This window comes from Babylonia areolata, chromosome 15, assembly GCF_041734735.1.
Source record: "Babylonia areolata isolate BAREFJ2019XMU chromosome 15, ASM4173473v1, whole genome shotgun sequence".
Taxonomy (NCBI): domain Eukaryota; kingdom Metazoa; phylum Mollusca; class Gastropoda; order Neogastropoda; family Buccinidae; genus Babylonia; species Babylonia areolata.
The window spans coordinates 21,006,682-21,017,043 of NC_134890.1; the positions used below are offsets into that span (position 1 = coordinate 21,006,682).

Consider the following 10,362-nt stretch of genomic DNA (forward strand, 5'->3'; position numbering starts at 1 on the left):
CGTTCACTCATCGTTTCTAGTGTCAGCGAAGGCAATGCAAAGTTTCCATTCACAACTCCCCACCTCGCAACACCGCGAAAGTTTTTTTGTGCCTTGTGAGAGGTCATGGTCATGAGCGTAAATATAGTTACAATGTCACGTGGGGTGTCATGTGCTCAGCCGTAAGTGAACATTCCTCAGACACAAAAGGCATGTCATCATTGTGCGAAAACATTTTGTTCATATTTTCTCCGCATATCTTTAAGGATGTTCCTGTCTTATGTATGATAGTCGTATTCGACGATGGCCATCAGAACAGCAATGGAGGTAACTGCTGTCCAGACTATTTTGGGCTAGAATTTGATTATAGTGGAGAGCGTCTTGCTCACGTTCTTCTTCTTCTTCCTGTTAGGTGTCCACGGTCATCACATTGACCATTCTGACACCATACATCCCCACTCTCTCGGCCAAGAGGGTTTTAGGACAGTCGGCGTTGGGATGGTACCCAAAGGCTAACTAGCCCCCAAGTCTGCAGCACTAAGAGCCAGTGCAATTTTGCCTTCTAGTTTGAGAGTAATAGTCATTCACTAAACTGTCTTTTTAGGTCTTGATATTACTATATGTCCAGATTCTGAATCAGGGTGTGACATACTGTTTCGTATCTCATGCTCACTTCCAAACAAAAGTAAATTGGGGTGTCTCAAACAGAGTGAACAAATAACACATAATCCGGGAAAATGCCCCCCCCCCCCCTTGTTTCTCTCTCCTCCCTCCCGTCTCACCACCCCCCTTACCCCGTGCCCCCCCCCCCCTCACCCCCCCCCCCCCCCCCCCACTCCCTTCTCCCATCCCCGCCTTTTTTCTTTTCACATTTATTCGCATTCCCTCGTTCTGCGCCAATGTATTCTTCTGTTGAAACCAAAGTTCTTTTCAGAGGCCTGAAAGTTTATTGTAAAGCGTCTGAAGTTCTGTTGAGTCGCGCGTGCGCGCGCACACACACACACACACACACACACACACACACACACACACACACACACACGCATATATATATATATATATATATATATATATATATATATATATATATATACAAGTACACACACATACACAAATATACGCACAGACACGTACACGCGCACGCACACACACACACACACACACACACACACACACACACACACACACGCGCGCGCGCGCGCGCGCGCTCATAATGATCATAACCCCATGCACATCGCGTTTCGACCAAGAGGACTCACAGGCATCATTTCGAACAAGTCTCGTGATTTTATTCCACGGTGGAAGAGAAAGAAACAGAAGAGAACAGCTTGTGTTGGGTTCTGTGTGATGAAGAAGGCCAGTGGAACTAATGGAGAAAGTGTGTCAACAGGTTCCTGTCCGCGATGTTCTGAAGTGAGCGGGGGTTGTTACTCTGGAATCTTTAGAGTTTATTGAGCAAGCCCAAAATCAGTGAATGAAAAGTCGTATTTATTCCATAAACGCTATTGATTTCTTTGGCATTGTGTGATTTATATACAAAATAAAACGGTGGTCGACCCAAGAAAGTCCCGGTACAAAAAAAAGAAAAAAAAAAGTTTATTGAGCAGAAATATAGAATGCGTGAAACATGAGAGAGAGAGAGAGAGAGAGAGAGAGAGAGAGAGAGAGAGGGGGAGAAATATGGAGAGGGTGGGGTGAAGAGAGAAAAGAGAGAGACATAGACATAGACAAGGACAGAGACAGAGACACAGAGAAACAAAGAGAGACAGACAGACAGAAAGACAGACACAGATAAACAGACAACCATACATGGAGACACGCAGATACAGAGAGGGAGTGTGGGGGGTGGGGGTGAGAGTGCTAGTGAGAGATAACGATAACGATATCGATCTTTTATTCAGATTAAGGCCAAAGCCCCTTACTGAAGGGGGTCATACAAGAAAATAGATAAAGAAAATGACTTGACACAATAAACCAACATCACAAAACAACCAAAAGTAGCTAATACAATACTCGACAACATTCACAAAATCACTATTCGAAGATTCTTCAATGCTAGTGAGAGAGAGAGCGGGGGTTGGGCGGGGATGACAAAAAAATCAAAAGCGGAACCAGAGTCAGTTTATTCAGGAAGACGAAAGCCAGGCATGAAGGTGAGAGAGAGAGAGGGGGGGTTGGGCGGGGATGACAAAAAATCAAAAGCGGAACCAGAGTCAGTTTATTCAGGAAGACGAAAACCAGGCATGAAGGTGAGAGAGAGAGAGGGGGTTGGGTGGGGATGACAAAAAATCAAAAGCGGAACCAGAGTCAGTTTATTCAGGAAGACGAAAGCCAGGCATGAAGGTGTGAGAATACAAGCATTAACAAGAGGCACGCCTGACGTCACTGGACTAAATTTAATTTTCAAAGCAATGTTGTTTTCTTCCTCCTGCGTTAAAAAGACGTGATTGTATTTGACGTAATAACGCCGTTTAAATAATGTTTTTGCACGGTTTTTTGTTGTTGTTGTTGTTGTTTTTTAATTATATTTCGATTATTCTTTTATTTCAGCGGTAACGGAGACGTTGCCATTGCTTCAAGCACATCGCCACACGTGGCAGATCTCTAGATCTGCACGAACCTGTCTACAATAGGCTGATATGAAAGAAAAGATCGATTCAATTTTTCTTTAATGTTCATTCCAGTTAATTCAGTGTCCACTTTAGAATATTCATAAACAGTAAACGAGAGAGACAGAGAACACTGAACACTGAAATGTTTTATGTCATTAGCTTTAAAGCTCTAGTGACATAGCAGGTACTAATCAGAAGAAAATGGTGCAAAACAGATAAAATGGAACAGAAAGGAAAAACAGAATTGAAACAAAATAAAGTAATAAGAGATTAGCGACACTTTGGCACTTTGGCATTAGCTTATATATGACAGGGGGTAATGTGCCTTTTTTCAGTCGTTCGTCTCCAAGGTTTCGACAGTACACAGAAAACAAAGTACATATAAATCATATAATTAATATTTACGCATGTAACATAGACACACATTATATCAATACAAACGCATACTAAAATACATATAAATCAAGAATTAATTTTTCTGCCTGAACATCAAAACCCATCACATCAATATCAACACATCATTCGAAAATGACCATCCAAATGTAACCTTTTCTTTTTATCTATGCTTTTATTCCTCATAGAACCCATACTAAGTTTTGATTAATGGGTATTTGGACCGATGATGGACGTTTTCCGTATATTTATTGCCTCGAATACATATTTTGCAAGTGTAAGCATCATATCGAGAGAGAGAGAGAGAGAGAGAGAGAGAGAGAGAGAGAGAGAGAGAGAGAGAGAGAGAGTACGAACGAACGAGCCTTTTTTTATTGAGGGAAAAAAGGAATAAGCACAAATGGCTTGTTTTCATCCTGCCCTCATGGAAAGGGAAAATATAACGAGTGAGACACACACACACACACACACACACACACACACACACACACACACACAGAGAGAGAAAGACAGAGAGGGGGAAGGGGAGAGTGAGAGAAAGCAGCAACCAACCATGTTCCACCAGCCAGATATTATCGCTAAGACCAGGAAGTAGTGACAGTGACATGAATGATCATCACAATGAAAGGCAGCGGTTTTGTTGTTTTTTTTTCATCCTCTTTTCATTCAGTCTGAATCCTAGTCCAGGAAATGACTTGTGATGTAACGAGAAGCCCCCAGTCCCCGCCCCAACCTCCTCCAATCCCTCCTCCGTCTTTCCACCCATCGCCTCTTCCACTTCTCCCCCCCCCCCCCTCAGCACTCCCCACCCCACACCCCTCCTTTTATTCCCATCTCACGACTGTCTGACTGTCCATCCTCCCTCTTCGCTCTGTTTGTTTTCAGTCGTTATCGTATGGTATGTATCCCTTCTCGTGCTTTTCCTGTCTGTCCAATTATTTTTCCACCCTCCCCCTTCTCTCTCTCTCTCTCTCTCTCTCTCTCTCTCTGGGTGGAAAAAAGCATGTGTACTTGCTTATCTCATTACCCTAGTGAAATAAAATTTCGTTTCGTTCCCTTTCGTTTCGGTTCGTTTCTCTCTCTCTCTTTCTCTCTCTCTCTTTCTCTCTCTCTCTCTCTCTCTCTTTCTCTCTCTCTCTCTCTCTCTCTCTCTCTCTCTCTCTCTCTCTTTCTCTCTCTCTCTTTCTCTCTCTATCGCTATCTCTCTCAACTAACCAACCAACCATCCGATTTAACGTTACCATCGAAACCCAAATGTAAAGCTGTTATAGTCTAACAAAAGAAAAACAACCCACCACCACAACCACCACCATCCCCACCACCACCACCACCACAGCTACCATCCCCACAACAACCAACAACAAACATCAAAATCCTTTAACACAAATCCAACAACAACAGCACCACAACAACCCACCACCACCACCACCACCACAAATAACAACAACAGCAACAAACCTTAATTCGTTAACCACAAATCGAATAACAGCACCACCAACAAAAAACAAACAAACAAAAACACACACACACCCCCAAAACAAGAACAACAACAACAAAAAAACAACACACACACACACACACACACACACACACACACACACACACACACACACACAAATGCACCCCCCTCCCACCACCACCACCAACAAACCTTAAAACCGTGGGGCGGATTTGAGTGCTGATCTATGCTCCCTCTGGCCTGCCGTTCAGAGTGGTGCAGCGAGTCCGTAAAGTCTTTTGACGTCCTTCAGACAGCTCTTGATCAACGACACATTCAGCAGCAACAAACACAACAAAAGAAATACTCCCCTCCCTGCCAAGAAGAAGAACAACAACAAACCATAAAAACCTGAACCACACACACCAAAACAACAATAAAGCGAAAGAAAATCACCCCCACCACCATCACCACCACCACCACCAAACCTTAAAACCCTGAACCACACATTCAACAGCAACAAAAACAACATCACCATCACCATCAGCAACAAACCTTAAAACCCCAAAGCCACAATTCCTCTTTTTTGTGTGTGTTCCAGATCCTTCATCCCACAACAACAACAACGACAACAGCAACAACAAAAAACAGGATGAGTCCGAAACATCTCCTCCTCTTCCTACTCCTCACCACCCTCTTGCTCCTCTCCCTCCTCACCCTGGCCAGCGCCAAGAGGGAGCCGCGCAACCGGAACCGGAACCGCAACAGGAACCGGAACCGGAAGCTGGAGCGGGACCTGTCCCAGATGGACGAGGTGGCAGAGATGAGCGAGGCCTGCAGTCTGGAGGTGTCCTGCAAGGCCCCTGACAGCGGCATGCCCATTACCCTCCCCATCCAGGGCCCACGTGGACCCCCCGGGAAACCCGGGCAGCCCGGGGAACCCGGCAAGGATGGCGCGCCAGGGCTGCCTGGACCCATGGGTAAGCGGCGGTGAGGAGCTGGGGGGGTTGGGTTTGGGTTTGGGGGTGAAGATAGAAAGATAGAAGGAAGAAAGAAAGGAAAAAAAAAGAAAGTGATAGTCCTAGTAGGCAAAGGGAGGATGGGGGTTTGGTTGAAGATAGAAATATAGAACGAAACAAGGAAAGAAGAAAGGAAGGAAAGAAGGGAAGAAAGAAACACTTCTCCTATGGGTAGGTAGGGAGGTAAGAGATAGGAAGATAGAAGGCAAAAAGGAAGAAAGAAGGAAAGAAACAAGCACCGTTTCCACGGGCAAAGAGAGGGGGTGGGGTGAAGATACAAGCATAGAAGAAAGGAAGGAAGGAAGGAAGGAAAGAAGTACTGGTTCTGTTGGTAAAGTGCTGGGCTGAAGACAGAAATAAAGAAGGGAGAAAGAAACAAATAAAGAAAAAAGAAAGAAATTCAAAAGTGCTAGTCCCAGGAGTAGCGGGGTTTGAAGATTGAAACACAAGTGGAAGGAACGAAGAAGGAAGGAAGGGAGAAGGAAGGTAGAAGGTATTGATCCCATGTGTAAGGTGAGGGAGGAAGTTCCAGATAGAAAGACAGAAGGAAGGAAGAAAGAAAGAAACACTGCTCCATGGATAAGTAGGGAATTGAAGATAGAAAGATGGAAGAGGAAATGATCAAGTAAAGAAAGAAAGTTCTAGTTCCATGAATAAGAAGAAAAAAAAAGAAAGAAAAGAAGTTTTGGTCCCTGGGATAAGAAGCCAAAAGGAAGAAAGGAAGTGTTAATCCCTTGGGCAAGAAGGGTGGTGGCGGTTGAAGATAGAAATATAGAAATGATAGAAAGAAGGGAGGAAGAAGCAAAGAAACAAATAAGACCGATCTCTCTCTCTCTCTCTCTCTCTCTCTCTCTCTCTCTCTCTCTCTCTCTCTCTCTCTCTATATATATATATATATATATATGTGTGTGTGTGTGTGTGTGTGTGTGTGTGTGTGTGTGTTACAACAACAACAATAATGATAATAATAATGATAATGATCACGATGATAACAAACAGTAGACATGATAGCAGTAGTAGTAGTAGAAGTAGTAGTGATAGTACGACGACGACTACTACTACTACTACTACTACTACTACTACCAATGTCAATGACGATAACGATGATGATGATGACGATGATAATGCTGCTGATGAAATTGATGATGATAATGATGATGATGATAAAATAATCTACTTTTAAACTGTTTCCCTTTATTTATCATTTCCCCAATGTTACTGATCCGAACTTTTCTTTCTGTTCATCAGGTCTCCACGGAGCTGAAGTTCCGAAAGTGGCGTTTTTCGCCGGTCTCAAAGACAACAAGGGGCCTGTCTCAGAAAACACCGACCTCATTTTCGACAGTGTAATCACCAATGTGGGCTCGGCTTTCGACATGGATACAGGTCGCTTTACGGCACCATACAACGGCACGTTCCAGTTTACGGTGGTCGTGGCCGCTCAGGGGAGACAACGCGTACGTTTCTTTGATGAAAGGATGGAACGTATCTGTCGAGTTTTGGTTCTTTGTGATCTCTCTTTTTTTCTTAGTTGGTTGGTTGGTTGGTGATGGGTGTTTGTTGTGTTGTGTTGTGTTGTGTTGTGGTGTGGTGTGGTGTGTTGTGTTGTGTTGTGTTGTGTTGTGTTGTGTTGTGGTGTGTGTGTGTGTGTGTGTGTGTGTGTGTGTGTGTGTGTGTGTGTGTGTGTGTGTGTGTGTGTGTGTGTGTGTGTGTAGCGCTATTGTTTAATCTTCGACAGAGTTGTATGTTAGTCATTTAAAGAATGTATGTTAGTCCTTGCAGCAATCAAATCAAGAAAAAAAATATAAACAACAACAACACGAACCTGACAAGAGAGTACAGACAATAAAAACAACAAGGTGGACATACAAAATACCTCAGAACACATTAAACAACAATTGTTTAAACTAGCTACCATAAATGATGATTCCGTGAGCCTAAAGACAATATGGACAAAAATATCGATCAGTTGGATATCCGTATCTAAGAGTTGAAAAGGTTTGAAGGTTCAAGGTCCTATTGCCCTTTGCGGCCAGGGGGGTAGTGTATTTATATCCACTGTTTCTGGGGCTCTACATAGGAAAGACGGCCCCAATTCGCTCCTTCCGCCATTTTATCCCTCCCGAAACAAAAGCTAGGTACCCGTTCACACCTGGGGAAAGGGGGGGCGTGGGGGGAGTGAGGAAAATCGGAGGAGAATGTCTTTCCCAAGGACACAACGCCATGCCGAAACGGGACCACGAACCTTGATCACTGGTGAACATTGGATCAGAAGTCCATCGTCTGGGCGATTTTTTTTTTTTTTTTTTTTTTTTTTTTTTTTGCCACGGCGCCATATCTTTTGTATATTTGTACATTTGTATTTCTCTTTTTGTCACAACAGGTTTCTCTGTGTGAAATTCGGGCTGCTTTCCCCAAGGAAAGCGCGCCGCTACACTACAGTGCCACCTTTTTTTTCTTTTTTTTTTTCCTGCGTGCAGTTTTATTTGTTTTTTTTTCTATCGAAGTGGATTTTTCTACAGAATTTTGCTAGGAACAACTCTTTTATTGCGGTGGGTTATTTGACGTGCGCTAACTGCATGCATGCTGCACACGGGACCTCGGTTTATCGTGCCATCCGAATGACTAGCGTCCAGACCACAACACAAAGTCTGGTGGAGTGGGAGAAAATATCGGCGGCTGAGCCGTGATTCGAACCAGCGCGCTCAGATTCTCTCGCTTCCTAAGCAGACGCGTTACCTCCAGGCCATCACTCCACGTGATAGACGTTCTGGTGAACTAGGAACAGACTCTGAAATATAAAATCAGACAATTAAAGAAAAAATAATAGACCAATGTGTAACGTGGAACAGCAACATAAAAAACAACAGCAACAAGAATAGCAACAACAAATGACAATGAGCAACACGGTTGTCAGTTAAACATGGAGCGCATGTATGTATGTATGACAGTCAGTCGTGTCCGACTGAGACCATCAGAACAGCAGAGTAGGCAACTGTTGTCCCGACTATCTGGGCTAGAATTTGATTGCTGTGGGCAGTGTCTTGCCCAAGTTACATCCCCACTCTCCCGGCCAAGAGGGTATTGGACAATCGGCGCTGGGCCCTTCTCCTTCTTTCGTATCTGGCCGCCTTCATCAAGTTGAAGATTCTGGCCCTATAGGCTCAGTGGAGAAGGAGATTATTGTCATAACTGAGAGCTTCCCTCCGCTGCCTCTTCCTTGTCTTCAGTTTCGTCATTTTTAGAGTTATGCATGCGTGTGAATGACTGGTGTGAAAGCGCTTAGATTTGTCTCTGCACAAGATTCAGCAATATATAAATACTATTATTATTATTATTATCTGTTACACCCTGTTTGTTTGCATTATTCACGACTAGCGGTGACGTCTTTGATTAAACGCCACCCCCTCTCCCTGCTTATGTTCTTCGCAAATATTGATGTCTCTAGGCGCTTTACCTGGTCCTTTCTGCGTACTTTTCAAATAGTGGTGACATCTTTAAAATGCTATATCCTGTCCTTTCATATTCTTCATGGATCGCAGTGACGTCTTTAAAGTGCTCTTTCCAATCCCCTTTTGCCATTCACAAATAGTGGTCACGTCTCAAAATGTTATGCCGACCTTTTTACGTTCTTAACAAATATTGGTAACGGTATAAATATTGTTTCTTAACCCTACATGTTGCTGATAAATAGTGGTGAAGTATTAGAATGTGATACTCCACCCACCCGTACACAACACATACAAACACGCGCGCGCGCACACACACAATCGCACACACACACACACACACACACACACACACACACACACACACACACACAAAGAGGCACATCCGTACACACACACACACACACACACACACACAGAACTCCCCTCTCCCAACACACACACACACACACACACACACACACACACACACACACACACACACACAAACGCACCCCCTCTCCCCAATCAAGCCCGTCACCCCCCACCCCCACCCCCACACACCTCCCGTTCCGTTCTCCATCATATGGTGGTACGCCGCACCTCCTACCTCCCCCCTCCCCCCTGCCTCCCTCGCAACCCCTCCCCTGCCACCACCCTACCCTGTCCCCCCAAAACCTGAAACACCATCATCGTCCACTCACAACTGTGGCTGTCAACAACACCTGTCTCTTTCTTTCTTTTTAACAGGCGGCTGTGGACCTGGTGGTGAACGGTATGATGGTAGCCACCATCTGGGCGGAGAGCATCCCTTACTGGGCCTCAGCGACCAACACCGCCATCCTGAACCTCAAGTCGGGTGACGAGGTGTGGCTGGTGCTGCTCAGCAGGGCTTCCTACATCCACGGCTACATGTACTCCACGTTTTCCGGCCACTGTCTCTTCATTGACACCGAGTAAAAGGAAAAAAAGAAAAGGAAAGAGCTCGGTTTGGTCGGTGGACATGCCACACCACTACCACACCATACACCACACCACCACTACTATCACCATCACACACCACACACCACACCACCACCACCAGTGGGAATCGTGGGTTACAATCATTTTCCACTCTGTCCACTGAGAAGTTGACCAATTGTTTTTTGTTTTTTTTTTTTTCTTCTTCTTCTTTTTTTCATTTTGAACTAATCTTTATTATTTTTTTAATTTCAGTTATCTATTCATCTTTTTGTCATTGTTATCATTATTATTATTATTATTGTTTGTTTCTCTTTTTTTTCTCTCTTTTTTTTCACGAGAACGTGGAATAAGAATTCGGGACATGCCACACCCTGCGATTCGTTTTCACAACTCTTCTCACTGTCTCACTGTGCTCACTGTGCCCTTGAGAATTGTATATATATATATATATGTATGTATGTATGTATATGTATCTATACGAGAAGAGAAAGACTGTTTTCGCTGTACTGGAACACCATGGTGAAGGTTGT

The 10,362-nt window shown here is 44.1% G+C and overlaps 1 protein-coding gene across 1 annotated transcript in view; it reads left to right on the top strand.

The window, feature by feature from the left end:
- LOC143290215 (cerebellin-1-like) overlaps positions 1-9,971 on the top strand; it is an 82,693-nt gene extending 72,722 nt beyond the window's left edge. Inside the window, exons 2-4 of the mRNA XM_076599543.1 lie at positions 5,024-5,402; positions 6,690-6,898; positions 9,620-9,971. Coding sequence (XP_076455658.1) covers positions 5,075-5,402; positions 6,690-6,898; positions 9,620-9,829 — 747 coding nt within the window. The 5' untranslated portion in view covers positions 5,024-5,074 and the 3' untranslated portion in view covers positions 9,830-9,971. The remainder of the gene's footprint in view (positions 1-5,023; positions 5,403-6,689; positions 6,899-9,619) is intronic.
- The last annotated feature ends 391 nt before the right edge of the window (positions 9,972-10,362 follow it).